The sequence below is a fragment of the Tamandua tetradactyla genome, chromosome 8, assembly GCF_023851605.1.
Source record: "Tamandua tetradactyla isolate mTamTet1 chromosome 8, mTamTet1.pri, whole genome shotgun sequence".
Lineage (NCBI taxonomy): Eukaryota > Metazoa > Chordata > Mammalia > Pilosa > Myrmecophagidae > Tamandua > Tamandua tetradactyla.
Genome location: NC_135334.1, coordinates 13964159 through 13980379, shown reverse-complemented (window position 1 = coordinate 13980379; position 16221 = coordinate 13964159). Strand labels below are relative to the sequence as shown.

The window sequence follows — 16221 nt, the reverse complement described above, 5'->3', positions numbered from 1 at the left end:
CATGGTTATTGTACACTGTAGTTTTGCCAAACTTAATGCACAGTAAAGATGATTACAAAACTCTACAGTACAGGATACAAACTCAGATGGAAATGAGATCTGTAAACCCTCATTTGCTTTTCACTACTGAGGGACCTCCTATTATTGACCATATATCCATTTGCCTTGCATTAATGACATGCCACTGATCCTATTTCTCTCCCCCGACACGTGGTTTTGAATCATAAACACATGCGAATGTTACAAATTTATTTCATTTGTTTTATTTCAAATAAATGCACCTTTCCATGTAATCCAATCATCTAACAATTATGAGAACAAAGCAGGCCTCCTCTTTGTCAATAAAAATGTCTCAAGAAAGTATTTCCTTAAAGAAACAAGCAAAAAAGCAATACCTACCTTGAGAGAAATTCAAAGTATAACTTTCAAAAATTTGAAATATTTGCCCATTTGTGATATTTATTGAAATAAAAATAATAAAATAAAGTGGAAGCAAAATTTGGTTTGTGAAAGCTGCCAGTATGCAATAAATCAGAACTGGGTTGGCTTTTACAGGTGAGACTCATTTACTTAAAATTTGCAGTTCTTAGTCTGTGAAACTGTCCCAATTAAGGCATCAACAGGGCAATATCTGGTCTCTGAATAAATGCTGCTGGCATCTAGACACCTGTCACATGGGAAGGCTCATGGCTGGCATCTGCTGGTCATTCACTCCTGGATTCCACTGCTTTCAGCTTCTGATTCCAGTGGCTTCTCTCTCAGCATCTGTGTCCTCTCTTAGCATCTCCAGGACATTTCTCTCTAAACTCTCTCTCAGAGTTTCTCTCTTTTATCTTCATACAGGACACAAGGAAAGGATGAAGACCCACCTTGAATTGGATAAATCAAATCTCAATTGAAGCAACCTAATCAAAATTCCCACCCAAAGGAATGTAATAAAAGAACATGGCCTTTTCTGGGGTACATAACAGCTTCAAGTCAGCACACAACATATACTAGAAAGAGCAATAAACTTAAAACGGGAAGGCTAAATCCAGGCTTTTGCAATAAGAATCTGTGTGACTTTAACTCAATAACATCATGGGCTCCAGTTTCCCCCCCAGCCAGTACTTATGTATTGATTATCTATCATTATTTGTTTGGATGTTGAAAGAAAAATGTGAAAGTCAAAGCAGTAGGAAGATAAATCCTTAGCATTTACCCCTACAAAGGGGGATATAATTGAAGCCTTATGTAACCTTCTATCTCACTGAAACACTGACATTTGATTGAGACCTTCGTCTGCTCATGAAGGAAGAAAAGAAAGGAATCAAGACAGATTGCTTGACTCATGCTTCCAATAGCAAATTTAAACTGACCTACAAGTGCCCCAGCCACACCGTCGAATGACCAAGTATCTTAGTAGAGAAATTTAATCAGTTGCAGAGTTTAGTTTCCAAGAGGAATATCAAACTGACAAGGAAAAAACCACAGATAATAAATTCCTTCCTTAATGTGTTGCTTAAAAAGGAAAAAAAGAGAATTTTTCCTGTTTAAGAAAAAGAAGGAAAAGAAATAAATACTGAGGAAAAGAGGAAGACCTAGTAAAAAAATGGAAACTAATATTTAAGACAGTACTCAGATTCCCTTCACCATGATAAGAAAACAATAGGATAGGACAGCTGCCAGCAAAAAACTGTTGTAATTATATACAACATCTCCCTGCCCTGAAACTATTTTTTTTTTTTTTTTTTTAAAGGAAAGACAGAGAGAAGGAAGGAAGGATAGAAGGAAGGAAGGAAGGAAGAAAGGGAAACATTTTTAAACATTTTCTTGTTTTATTGTATTCTGTTTCTCCGTTTTTGTTACATGGGCTGGGGCCGGGAATCGAACCGAGGTCCTCCGGCATAGCAGGCAAGCACTTTGCCCGCTGAGCCACCGCGGCCCGCCCTCTGAAACTATTTTGACAAAGAGAAACAGAGTCTTATCAAAACATTCCTCTTTTCAGGCTTTTCTTCATGGCAAGTATTACGTCTTTATTCCTCAAGCTGTAGATTAAGGGGTTTATCATGGGAACCACATTGGTATAAAAGACAGAAGAGGTTTTACCCTCAGTCATAGACCTGGCAGAAGATGGATTGAGATACATAAATGAACCTGATCCGAAGAACAGAGAAACAGCCATGATGTGGGAGCTGCAGGTGCTGAAGGCTTTGGACTTGCCCTCAGTGGAATGGATGCGACAGATGCTGCAGATAATGAAACCATAAGAGATAAAGATGGTTAGAGTGGGCACAGTGATGTTGATACCTGTCACAATGAAGACCACCAGTTTATTTGCAAAGGTGCTCATGCAGGAGAGCTGGAACACAGGTAGGATGTCACAGAAATAATGGTTGATGGTATTGGCATCACAGAAGGTCAGTCTCAGCATGTTTCCCGTGTGGGCCACACCACTGGAAAATGCCATCAAATATGAACCAAAAATAAGGTTGACACACACTTTAGGGGACATAGCAATGTTATACAAGAGTGGATTACAGATGGCCACATAGCGATCATAGGCCATTGAGGTGAGAACGTAGCACTCTGAAATACCAAAAAAACAGAAAAAGTAGAGCTGGATCATGCATGAAATATAGGAGATAATATTCTTCCTTGATATGAAGTCAACTAGCATCTTGGGAGTAAAAACAGAAGAATAACAGAGGTCTATGAAGGACAAGTTAAGGAGGAAAAAGTACATGGGGGTGTGAAGGTGGGAATTCAGCCCAATTAGAGTTACCAAGCTCAAGTTTCCAAACACAGTGACCGTATACATTGCTAGAAACAGGAAAAACAGGAGGAGTTGGAGATCTGGGTTTTCTGTTAGTCCCATCAGAATGAATTCAGACACGAAAGAGCCATTTCCAATAGCCATTCTGGTGTGGGGGATCTGTGGGCACAAAGAAAAGGGTCAGCATAGAGGGAAACACAGATCTTCCCACAATATCTCTTCCTACAGGAGGGGGCTCTTTAGTGGGAATGTCTGAGATTAGCCTAATGTGGACCCAGAGAATTGGCCTTTACCATTACCATGATATTGGGTGACAATGACTTTTCTTAATAAAATCCAAAACTAAACATAACCAAGAGTACCGCCTACATAGTCTATAGAGCAAAAGACACTGCTGACATAGGAAACATGACTGCTGGAAAATGAAGGGAGAAGGGAGAAGATGAATCAGGAGAGAATTTTCTCTTATCCCATCATTTACTGATTCACCTGAGCCCTCTGTTGATCATGAAACTGGAGGCAGAGGATGAAGCTACTGGAGCTGGCCTCCAGTGCACTTAGTCCCTGATAGGGTGAGAACCACGGACCTGGGTCCCAGATCAAAACTAAGGGATCAGAACCAAGGAAAGGTTCAGCAGCTTCCCTAAGCCACAGAATAAAAACTATAAGTCTACAAGAATGAGTTTCTGAAAGGACAGGGAATGTACATGCTGAGATAGAGGAACCATGAGGCTTCTATCGACTCTGAACATTCTATGCTGCCCCTCAAACAGATTATTCCACCAAATTCACCATAGTGGCAAGACTACACAAAATGTCAGAGAAAGCCACATGGCTTAATACCTAGACTTTTTATCTCAAAATATGGAGGATATAATGTGAATGGAATTCAGAAACTCACCGTCTTTAGGACAGAAAACCTCTGAGCTTCCCAGTCACTGTTATTTGCCACCTAGGTCTTTAAAAGACAATTGTGAGTTCAGTGATTTCATTTCCTTTGCCTCTAAGAGGATGCAGAACAGACAATTTCCAGGATGTCCTGGAAATCATTCTGAGTTGTAAATCATAATTTCTGATTTTTAATTTTGAGTCCTTTCAAGCAGCAGAAAACAGAAGACTACTTTATTATTTTCACGTTTTTGCATAATAAGCTCTGAAGATAATGTTAGTTTAATGGTACAAGGCACTTCATTATAAACAGATGAGAAGTTTGTTCAGTCTCTTTCCCCAAGGAATAACTATGAATAATAGGGAACCAAGGGGAATGTATTTACACCCTGGACTACAGTATGTCTTTACTTCTTTAGGGACCAATGTTTTCCTCAAGTTTTGACTCATCTCTTGGGATTATAAAACACCATCACAGGGATAAGAAGGAAAACTTTCATCTCCCTGCCCTCTTCAACTCTGAAGAAAAATCTACTTATTGTATTGTTTATAACATCATTCTTCCCATATCTTACTGTGGGTTTTTCTGCAAGAGTTTTGCCTCTAGGCTTCTATATTTGAAAACTGTCAAGGAATTGCCGTAATTGACATCAGGTATTATCTCTTCTAAGATATCTCCAAAATAAAATTTAAAGCCTTATCTTTCACTAAAGTCTTTACTTCTAAACACCTACTGGAAATGTTTATGTCAACATCCTTAATATGATCTTTTATTTAAATGTAACTCTACTGAGATAAAATCACACACCATACAATGCACAGAAAGTATTTAATCAATGGTTCACAGTAACATAACAAATTTGTGCATTCATCACTAGTATTTATTTTTGGAACATTTACATTACCCATAGAAGAAATAAGAAGGAAAAAGAAAATCCCAAACATCCCATCCCTTACCCCTCCATCTTACTGACCACTAGTTTTGCACTCTATTCAATTTTAGGAATTACAACAGAGGTAGGTTAACCAAGACAGTGGGCTACTGCCAGCGATAGATATATAGATTACTGGAATAGAACCAAACATTCAGAAGTAGATTCATACAAACATGGGCATTTGACTTTTTTTCTATATACAATCATTTTCAGAAATCAGAACAGGGCTACTGGATTATAATTCAACAACTTCAGGTATTTCCTTCTGGTTCTTCTAAAACACTGGACACTAAAAAGAAATGTCTATATAATTAGTCAGTATTCACAGTCATTTGTTAAATCCTGCTTTCTCAGTTATACTCATACTCCCTGTCATTTGGTCTTTCTCTCAATCTTCAGGGGTATCTGGAATGACCGTTTTAACTTCGTTGTGCTGGAAAGGGGTGTTGACATTATGGGTAGAGGAATGAAACAGATCGCTATCTCTGGGTTCCAGGGCTTATCTAACAGAGGATTAATCTGGAGGCTTTGGGTGTCTGAAAAAATAAACATACTATGAAAACTTTTTATGAAGACTTATAACCCAAGGCACTCCCTAGGATTTTTAAGAATACTGTTAGTTAGGGCTTGGCATACTGTGGTAGTTGCAGTATCTGGCTAAAATTGCATGAGTAATCTCCAGAACAGTCTCTCAACTCTATTGGAGATCTCTTAGCCTCTGGAGCTTTATTTTGCTCTATTTCCCTCTCCCACTTTTGATCATGAAGCCTTTCTCACATGACAATACTAAGATAAGACTCATTCTTGGAAGTCATATCCCATGTTTCCAGGGAGACTTATGTACTGGGAATCATGTCCAGTGGAGTGATTTTATTTGCAGCGTTGGCTTAAAGAAAGAGGTCACATCTGACAACAAAATAGTCTCTCTGTGTGGGGGTGACTTTAGACATAATTGCATGCAGATCTAGCTTCACCATTGCAGAAATAAGTTTCATAAGAACAAACCTCAAGATCAAGGGCTTGGCTTATTAAATTGTGAACCACTAGTGCCTGAGAGAATATCAGGATTTCCCCAGGTGCAGAAGTTTAAAAGTTCCACAATTTCCCCAGTCCCTCAAGGGCACTTTGAAAATATTTTTTTAATTTTCTGCCCAAAATACTCTGGGAATGTATCTGGGTATTACATTAACCTGTACAGAAAAATAAGATCTCGTTCCCTATTCTAAATTCCATGTACTTAGTTTGATTAAATAAACTGACCAGACAGGTTAAATTAGATAGTTTGCTATAGAAAATTTAAATTTTGGACTAAATCAACATCCTTTCCTTTGGTCTCACACAGAAGTTGATGTTTTAAAATATAGACAACACTCTCCTTTACCCTGTGTTCTGGTTTACCATACTCTAACCAGGTCCATATCGCTCATATCTCTAATTGTTGCCTCATCTCTTATTTGTTTCTTAAACAGTTGCAGTATGGAGTAATGCTGACATATAAAGCTGCAGAACTCTAATTCTGAGTTTCAGTGTCACACAGATATCCAATTTTCCAGAGGACTACTAGGTTATACACAAGGAGCACAGCATCTCAGAATTTAAAACTAACAGTCAATTCAGGAACAGATGTGACTTCTGTAAGATCTTACAGTCTAGGAACTTTACAATGACCTATATGTGAACATTCTCTAGTCCCTAATCATGGATTGACAAATATAACACATTCTTAAGTGTAATATTTCAGTAACTGAGTTCATTAATTTCTTTTTTTCATTTTAGTTAAGAATTTGGTCTCTGGAATGAGATGATACTTGGTTAATGCTAACCACCATAATTCATTACTCTTTAACATCTTGGGCATTTACTTGAACTCTGTTTGCCTCAGAGCTTTGTCAGAGAGGGGAAGGAATAATAGCATCCCTCTCATTAATTTGCCATGACTGTTAATTGTACTAATAGAAGCTGAGTTCTTAAAGGAGTCCAAAAATGTAGATAGTCCATAAAAGTCAGGTGTCATGAGTTATGGTCTCATAACTTCCAGTAGATGTTCCATCATAATGCACATCAGACATTAATTTTTTTCTCTAATTTTGTTGCTTTTCTATAAACTAGAAACTATGTAAAGACAGAGACAATTTCTGTTTTGTTTACTACTTTGCTCCGGTTCTATGCCCAGTACAGGGTACATAGTAGATACTCAATATTTCTGGGAATTAAAACTTTCTGTGGATGGAAAAACCACAGAAAATTGTTCACATTTCTAACATAAGTAATACAGTACCACCATAGTATCCTCAATCCTTTCCCATAGTCACCACCAAAATTTAGGCATGTTTTAATTTTCAATCGACTTACATTACTGTAAGTGGCTTCTAACCATTATTCTAGAATTTTTCACATACTCATCTTATTTTGGCCATCTACACTGCTGCCAGAATAATCTATGAAAGCACAGTTCTACCATTTCCTAGCTCAAGAACTTCAGTTTTTCTCCTTTACCCCCTGGGCATTTTTTTTTTTAATATGTCCTACAGCAGTCACATTTCTTTTCTTTTTTTTTGTTTTTCCATGTGAGTAATGGGTTTTGCACCACCATTTGTTCACCTTTGGCTTTGTTTGTTTTGGGGGAAGTGCATGGACTGGGAATCGAACCCAGGTCTCCCGCATGGCAGGCGAGAACTCTACCAATGAACTACCCTTGCACTCCTCCTCTGGCATTTTTGAAGGGATATAATTAAAACGTAAATCCCCGTGGTTAAATTATATATATATATACCACGAAAAGTAAGGTTTCTCTTGAGAACGTGATTGGCTTAATTTCTGAATACATACCAATGTTATTCCCCATAACAACAGAGTAAAAACTAAAACTATGTGATCCTCAGAAACAGAAAAGACATTTAATAAATTTCAGTATAGTCAATATGATAGGCAGACAGAGAGAGAGAGAGGTTAGTATTTATGAACACTTACATATGAATAGAACGGGGCTTCCTCAACCTGATGAAGAACAGTTACAAAAGCTCTGCTGGAAAGTTCACAATTAAAAGTGAAAGGGTGGAGCAGGAGATGGCGGGCCAGAGTGAAGTGAGTTCACTCCTGCTCCATGAAACAAGATAGAAGACACGGAGAAAATCTCCAGGCCTGGAGGGGTGTGAGTTGTCTAGGAGGGTGTTCGGCAGTTTGGGGGGAAAAAGGATCAGAGGAAAGTGAGTGCGTTGGGTGACCAGGATTCCCACAGGGCAGGATGCGGTGCACTGGGGAGGTGTGTAAGGCAGGAACGGAACCTCCTCAGCTACAGCCTGTACAGCTGCCGGCTGGAGAAATCTCCCCACTTCGTTGCAGGTGGGCGGCGCCTGCAGGGAGCCCAGAGGCGGGTAATTGTCCACCGCAGGACCAGCCCGGGGTGGGAAGAGTGCGGGGAAAGCCTGCTGCTGTCTTGGTATCTGGCAGGCTCACCAGCGCTGCTGGTCAGCTGATCCCCCACATGCTGGTGGGCTCCACCAGGCAGAGCAGCCCCCCTGGTGGAGGAGCCCCCGCTTGACAGGGCAGTGCCCCTGCTGAGCATGCGGACTTCCAGTAGCAATCCAGTAACTCTGGCCAGGAGGCCTGGGGCTGAGAGAGGAGGAAACTCAAGTGCTATCTGTTGACCCGTCGGGGTAAGCGCAGATCGGATGTACCAGACAGGGAGGGAAAAGCTTGAGGGAGGAGGAGTCTCACGGTCGCCACCTGCTGGGAAAAAGGGGTAAGTGCAGGTAAGCTAACTCCCTATCAGCCGAAGTTTTTATTTCAATTATTTTTTTATTTTATCTTCTTAGTATTCTTTTTTATTTTCCCCCTTTTAAAACATATTTTCTATATTTTCATTAGTAATATAACTGCCCTTTCCAATATTCTTAAATGTTTATAGATATTTTATACTATATTTTACTCTTTTTCTATTTTCTATTTCACATATTTTTATTATTCCAGGCAATTTATTTTATTATTACTATTATTATTTTTCTCTTAAATTTTTTCTCCCTCTGGTCGGCACCAGCCTGACTTCAGTCCCAGTATATACTGTGGTGTCTTCTTTTGATTCTGGTGCCTGCTACTGTCAAGGTGTATTTCGTTGTGGTTTTTGGTTTTTTGCTTCATATTTTTATTACATCATTATTTTTGTTTATTATTATTATTATTATTATTTTGCATGTGTGTGCATAGACTAGGAGTTCAGGTCGGGCCTCCTGCATGGTTGACAGCCATCCTGCCATGGAGTACCCCTGCGCCCTGATGGCCTACCTTATAATAGACCCTTAAGTCGAATTGTATCCCCTACATGAGTTTCAGGCCTTTTTTGGGTAGAGAATAAATTACAAAGTGTAGAAGGAAACATTCTGCAAAATCTAAGTAAATACACAACTTTATATGAGTGAAGAAAACCATAATAACCATCAAAATAAGCAAATGCCCAGAACACAACAGAAAATCACAAAGCACATGAAGATCCAAGCAGAAATGGCCCAGTCAAATGACCAAATCAAAATTCCAGAGGGGATGCAGAATATTGAACAGCTATTCGAAGATATTTTAAAGAAATAAAAGATATCAGGGAGACACTAGAAGATCATAAAAAGAATTTGGGAGGTTAAATAGAAAAATGGCAGATCTCACAGAAATGAAAGCTACAGTAAACCAAATAAAAAATAAACAGGAGACAAATGTAGCAGATTTGAAGAAGCAGAAGGAAGAATACATGAGCTACAAGATAGAACTATAGAACTAGAGTGCACAAAAGAACAAATGGCAAGAAAGATGAAAAAATGTAACTGGCTCTTAGGGAAGTGATGGACAACAAGAAGCACAAAAATACAAAAATTACTGGTGTCCCAGAAGGAGAAGAGAAGAATAAAGGGTTGGGAAAATTGATTTGAAGATATAATTGAAGAAAACTCCCCAACCCCTATAAAGACATGAATATGCACATCAAAGGGGCCCAGTGAACTCCAAATAGAATAAATCCAAACAAGCCCACTACAAGACACACACTAAGCAGACTGTCAGTGTTCAGGAGAAACAGTAAGTCCTGAAAGCAGCATGAAAAAGAAGCAATCTACTACATAAAAGGGAAAATACATAAGACTGACTTCAGACTACTCAACAGGCACCATGGAAGCAAGAAGGCAGTTGTATGGTATTTTTAAGATCCTGAATGAGAAAAGCTTCCAACCAACAATTCTTTATCCAGTCAAGCGATCCTTCAAAATTGAGGGAGAGATTAAGATCTTCAAAGACAAAGAAAGATTGAGAGTACTATCAATAAGAGACCAGCCTTACAAGAAACACTAAAGGAAGCCCTGTGAGCCAATAAAAAAAAGACAGGGGAGGGAGGTCTGGAGAAGGGCAGAGAATTGAAGAATATGAGTAAAGGTAATTTAAAGGAAAAGAGAGAGAGAAGGAAAATAATAAACAGATCTGACAAATAAAAACTAAAGTAAAAAACAAAACTAAAGGACAAGATGGTAGAATCAAGAACTGCTTTTACAGTAATTACTATGAATGTTAATGGACTAAACTCACCAATCAAAAGATACAGACTGACAGAATGGATCAAAAAACATATGCTGTTTACAACAGGCACATCTTAGACTCAAGAACACAGTTATATTGAAAGTAAAAAGATGGAAAATTTGTCTCTTATGATGTCTTTACATTTAAAGTCTATTTTGTCTGATATTAGTATAGCTACTCCTCCTTTCTTTTGGTTACAGCTTGCATAGAAGATCTTTTTCCATCTTTATGCAAGCTGTAACCAAAATAAAGCAGGAGTAGCTATACTAATATCAGACAAAATAGACTTTAAATGTAAAGACATCATAAGAGACAAAGAAGGACACTACATTAATAAAAGGGATGATTCACCAGGAAGAAATAACAATCATATGTTCCCAATATGTATGTTCCCAATCAAGGAGCTTCAAAGTACATGAGGCACATATTGGAGAAACTGTAAGGAACTATAGACATATCAACAATAATAGTGGGAGACTTTAATACACCATTCTTTTCTATAGAAAGAACAACCACACAGAGGATCAACAAAGAAATAAAGAACCTAAATAAGACAAATGAATTATATCTAATAAACATATATAGATCATCACATCCCAAAACACCAGGATACATATTCTTCTCTAGTGCACATGTAATCTTCTCCAAGATAGATCATATACTGGAACATAAACTGAGTTTCTATACATTTAATAAGATCGAAATTATCCAAAGCACTTTCTCTGATCACAACAGAGAAAGTTGGCAATTAATAATTACCAAAGAACTGGAGCTCACACAAATATATGGAGATTAAACAACACTCTCTTAAATAATCAGTGGGTCAAGGAAGAAATTACTAGAGAAATCAGTTAATTTCTGGAGATGAGTGATAATGAGAATAAAACATAGAAAACTTATGGGATGCAGCAAAGGCAGTGCTGAGAGGGAAATTTATTGCCCTAAATGCTTATATTAAAAAACAAGAATGAGAAAAACTTGAGGATTTAACTGCTCACCTGGAGAATTTAGAGAGAGAACAGCAAAATAAGCCCAAAGAAATTTTAAAAAGAGAAACAATAAAGACTAAAGCAGAAATAAATGAACTGGAGAACAATTGAATCAACAAAACCAAAAGTTGGTTCTTTGAGAAAATTAATAAAATGTATGATACCCTAGCTAGACTAACAAAGAAGGAAAGAGAGAGGACATAGGTAAATAAAATCAGAAATGAGAGGGGGGTTGTTACCACAGATCATGAAGAAATTTTAAAAATCAAAAAGAATATTATGAACAATATATGCCAACCAACCTGATAACACAGGTGAAATGAACAAATTCCTAGAAACACACGCAGTACCTATACTGACTCAGGAAGAAACAGAAGATCTCAGCAAATCAATTACAAGTAAAGAGGACCAATCCGTCATCAAAAATCTTCCCACAAAAAAAAAAAAACCCAGGACCTGATGGCTTCAGAGGAGAATTTTATCAAATTTTCAAAAAAAAGCTGATACTAAACTTGCTCAAACTCTTCCAAAAAATTGAAGAAAAAAGAACACTACCTAACTCATTTTATGAAGCTAACATCATTCTAATACCAAAATCAGATAAAGATGATACAAGAAAAGAAAACTATAGACCAATCTCCATAATGAACATAGATGTGAAAATTCTTAACGAAGTACTAGCAAATTGTATCCAATGCCACAGTAAAAGAATTATACATCATGACCAAGTGGGACTCATACCAGGAATGCAAGGATGGTTCAACATAAGAAACTCAACCAAAGTAAATAACACATTAACAAATTGAAGGGGAAAAGTCACATGATCATATTGATTGATGCTGAAAAAAACATTTGTCAAAATACAACATCCTTTCCTGATAAAAACACTTCAAAAGGTAGGCATCAAAGGAAACTTGATGCCTAAACTCAATATCATAAAGGGCATATATAAAAGCCCATAGCCAGCATCATACTTAATGGTGAGAAATTGAAAGCGCCCCCCTAGAGATCGGAGACAAAGATGCCCATTGTCACAACTAATATTCAACATTCCATTAGAAGTACTAATTGGAGCAATTAGACAGGAGAAAGAAATAAAAGGAATCCAAATAGGAAGGGAATAAGTAAAACTTTCATTAAATTCAGATGATATGATCCTTTACTTAGAAAACCCTGAGAAATCTACAGTAAAACTACTTGAGCTAATAAATAAATTCAGCAAAGTGGCAGGATACAAGATTAATGTACAAAAATCAGTAATGTTTCTATACACAAGCAATGACCTCTCCGAGGTAACAACTAAGGAAAAAATTCCATTCAGAATAGCAACCAGAAGAATTAGGTATCTAGGAATAAGACTAACCAGGGATGTCAAGGACTTATACTCAGAAAATTACAAAAAATTGCTAAAAGAAATTTTAAAATGACCGAAATAGATGGAAAGATATCCCATGCTCATGGATAGGAAAGTTGAATATCATTAAGATGTGAATTTTACCCAAACTGATCTACAGATTTTATGCAATACCAATAAAAATCCCAAAAACTTACTTTGAAAACTTGGAACGATTTGTTATCAGATTTGTATAGAAGGGAAAGAGACTTAGAATAGCTAAAGATATCCTTAAAAAAAGAAGTGTGAATTGGGAAAAGATATTCTAAGAAAAGAAGTGTGAACTGGGAGGTCTTTCACTTTCTGACTTTAAAGCTTACTATAAAGCCACAGTGGTTAAAACAACCTGGCACTGGCACAAAGACAGATGGACTGACCAGTGGAATGGAATTGAGAGTCAGAGATTCATCACCAAATTTATGGACATATGATCTTCAATAAGACCCCCAAATCCACTGAATTGGGACAGAATAATCTTTTTAATAAATGGGCATGGGAGAACTGGATTTCAATAGCCAAAAGAAAGAAAGAGGCCCTCTACCATACACCTTATACAAAACTCAATTCAAAATGGATCAAAGACCTAACTGTAAGAACTAGTACCATAAAACTACTAGAAAAAAATGTAGGGAAACATCTTCAAGATTAGTAATAGGAGGTAGCTTCTTAAATTTTACACCTAAAGCACAAGCTGTAAAAGAAAAAATAGACAAATGGGAACTCCTTAAGATCAAGAGCTTCTGTGCCTCAAAAGACTTTGCTAAAAAGATGAAGAAGGGCAGGCCACGGTGGCTTAGCAGGCAGAGTTTTCGTCTGCCATGCTAGAGACTTGGGTTTGATTCCCAGTGCCTGCCCATGCTAAAAAAAAAAAAGGTGAGGAGGCAGCCAAGTCAGTAGGAGAAAATATTTGGAACCCACATATCATATAAAGGCTTGATATCCTGTGTACATAAAGAAATTATACAGCTCACCAATGAAAGAACAAACAACCCAATTATAAAATGGGCAGAGAAAATGTATAGGCACTTTCCTGAAGTGGAAAAAGTGTATGAAGAGCACTCAGCTTCATTGGTTATAAGAGAAATGCAAATCAAGACGACAATGATATATCACCTCATACCTATAAGAATGGCTGCTTGGAGAAAATGCAGAGAATTTGGAACACTTATTTACTGTTGATAGGAATATAAGATGGTTCAGCTGCTGTGGAAATCAGTTTTGATGATTCCTCAGAAAACTAAATACTGAATTGCTCTATGACCTGGCAATACCAATACTTGATATATACCCAGAAGGGTTGAGGGTAGTGACATGAACAGAAATTTGCACACCAGTGTTCATAGCAGCGGTGTTCACAATTGCCAGGAGATGGAAACAATCTAGGTGCCCATCAGTAGATGAGTGGATATACAAAATGTGGTATATGCATATGATAGACTATTATGCAGCATTTAGACAAAATGATGTCCCAAAACATATAGCAACATGGATGAACCTTGAGAACATAATGCTGAGTGAAAAAAAGTCAGACACAAAAAGACAGATACTGTATGATTCCATTATTATGACTCTGATAAAGCTGCCAGTGTTTTGGAGCAGCTAGAAGGAAAAGTCTGAGTTGAGGGCATGGTAACCCATGACAAACTCTGGGAACTGTTAACACTGTAGCTGCGTGCTAAAGTGTGCTTTGAAAATTATTGCTTTTTTTCTTTCTTTTCTTTGTGTGTGTGTGTATATATATATATATATGCAAACATATATATATACAAACATATATATAACATATATATGTTATATTTTATAACTAAAAAAGGTTAAAAAATTTTGATAAGCAGTTATAGTAATATTAGATAAAATAAATTCCTGAAATCAAAAATTTGAAAATATTTAGTAACATAGCTCACTACTATAGCAAAGGTGATATGTTATTTTATTTGTAATGACTTTTTATTTGGTATTTTAATAACACACAGTTTTGATAGTTAATCAAATTGTATTTAAGATACTATTTAATATTTAGAGTTCAAGTAGCTCTGATATCTGTATTTAAAGTTTTTTTTTCCTTTCTTGCTTTAATTTTAAATTAGTTTATGGAACATATTGCGCAAACAGGCTTTACAATGATTACTTAGATTTAATTTTTTTTTAATATGCCTATGGATAAACTAACAAATATCCATTTTAAGTGGTTAAGATTTCCATACATTAATGGTAAAAATATTTGTATCTTCATATTTTCCAGAAATAAGGAAATATTTAGTAACATAGGTCATTACTATAGCAATGCAGATATTTGTAAGAACTCTTTACTTGATATTTTGAGAACATTCACAGTTTTGAAAGCTGATCAAATAGTATCTAAGTTAGTTTTTAATACTTAGAATTTAAGAACTTTGTTATCTGAATATGTAGAGATTTTCCTTGTCACCTTACTTTTAAATTGGCTTATTGAACTTACTGTGCGAACACAGGCTTTACAATGATTATATGGATACTTTATTTAAATAGCCTATGGTTAAGCTAACTAAGATATCCATTTTTGGTAGTTCTAAGTATCTCATGTATATTCTTAAATTTAAAAAAATTTAAAAATGAAAGGCTGAATCCTTCATCCTTAAGTACAGAAGCAAAACAAGGATTTTGACTCCTAATATATCTTTTTGACATTGAAATATAGGTCATAGATAGCATATTAACACACACAAGAAAAGAATTAAATGACATTCATATTGGAAAAGAAGATATAAGATTTTCTCTATTAGCAAATGAATTTATTGTCTACAAATACTATCAAACCAAAAAAATTCTACTAGAATTGATAAGTGAGTTTAGCAAAGTTACAGAATATAAGGCAAATATTATTTGTATATATTTGAAATGAATAATTGGAACTCAAAATTTTCAAAAAAGTTCCATTTATGAAACGAAAAATATGAAATGCTTGTGTATAAATAAAACAAAATATGAGCAATATTTGTACAATGCAGAGCATGGAATATTAATGAAAGGATCAAAGAAGGCATATAAATGAATAAATAAAATATATATATATTTACAGGTTGAAATAGTTAATATTGTTAAGATACCCATCATCCCCAAACCATATTCCATGCAACTACAAGGAGTCAGAAAGACGATTCTCAAATTTCCATGAAAAGTCAAAGGAACAAGCATAGTCCAAAAGTATTATTCAAAAGGCCAAAGTCTAAGGAATCACACCCACCCAAATTCAACACTTATTATAATGCTTGTGGTAAATGTCACCATGTTTTCAACAAAGACATGCTCAAACCCTAATCATCACTCAGCCAGTATGGGCTCATCTGGAAATAAGAGCTTCGTTAGATGAGGTTAAACTGAATCCTGGAAGTCTTAATTCCATCAGGATGCAGTCATTATAAGCAAAAGTGTGGACTTGGAAGTACAAGCCACAAGAGGAAACGATAAGAAATGGATTGCTGTGTGACAGAGGCGAAGTTTGGTTGCCACAAGTCACCAACAATCATGTTTTTCATGATTTAGAGTCAATATATTTTTTAAGTGTAAGTGTTTCACCAAGTAATGCTGTGTAGTATAAGCAAATATTTTCACATTGGCACACATTTCATAGCAACAGTGGAAGAAGCAAACTGTCATGATTAAAACTGTTGTTTCAGAGGAAAATTGCTTAAGTAATAAGATTAAAGTTGTTATTTTGTTTAAGAGAAATTG

At 36.3% G+C, this 16221-nt stretch overlaps 1 protein-coding gene across 1 annotated transcript; it reads right to left on the bottom strand.

Annotated features, from left to right (window-relative positions):
* Positions 1–1966: 1966 nt before the first annotated feature.
* LOC143643204 (olfactory receptor 8B8-like) lies at positions 1967–2908 on the bottom strand. The gene has a single exon (XM_077111962.1). It carries the CDS (start codon positions 2897–2899, stop codon positions 1967–1969), a length of 933 nt encoding a protein of 310 aa, XP_076968077.1. The 5' UTR covers positions 2900–2908.
* Between the last annotated feature and the right edge of the window lie 13313 nt (positions 2909–16221).

Bases quoted from the DNA above. Each gene is read 5' to 3' on its own strand.
- LOC143643204 (XM_077111962.1), bottom strand. From the start codon at position 2,899: ATGGCTATTGGAAATGGCTCTTTCGTGTCTGAATTCATTCTGATGGGA.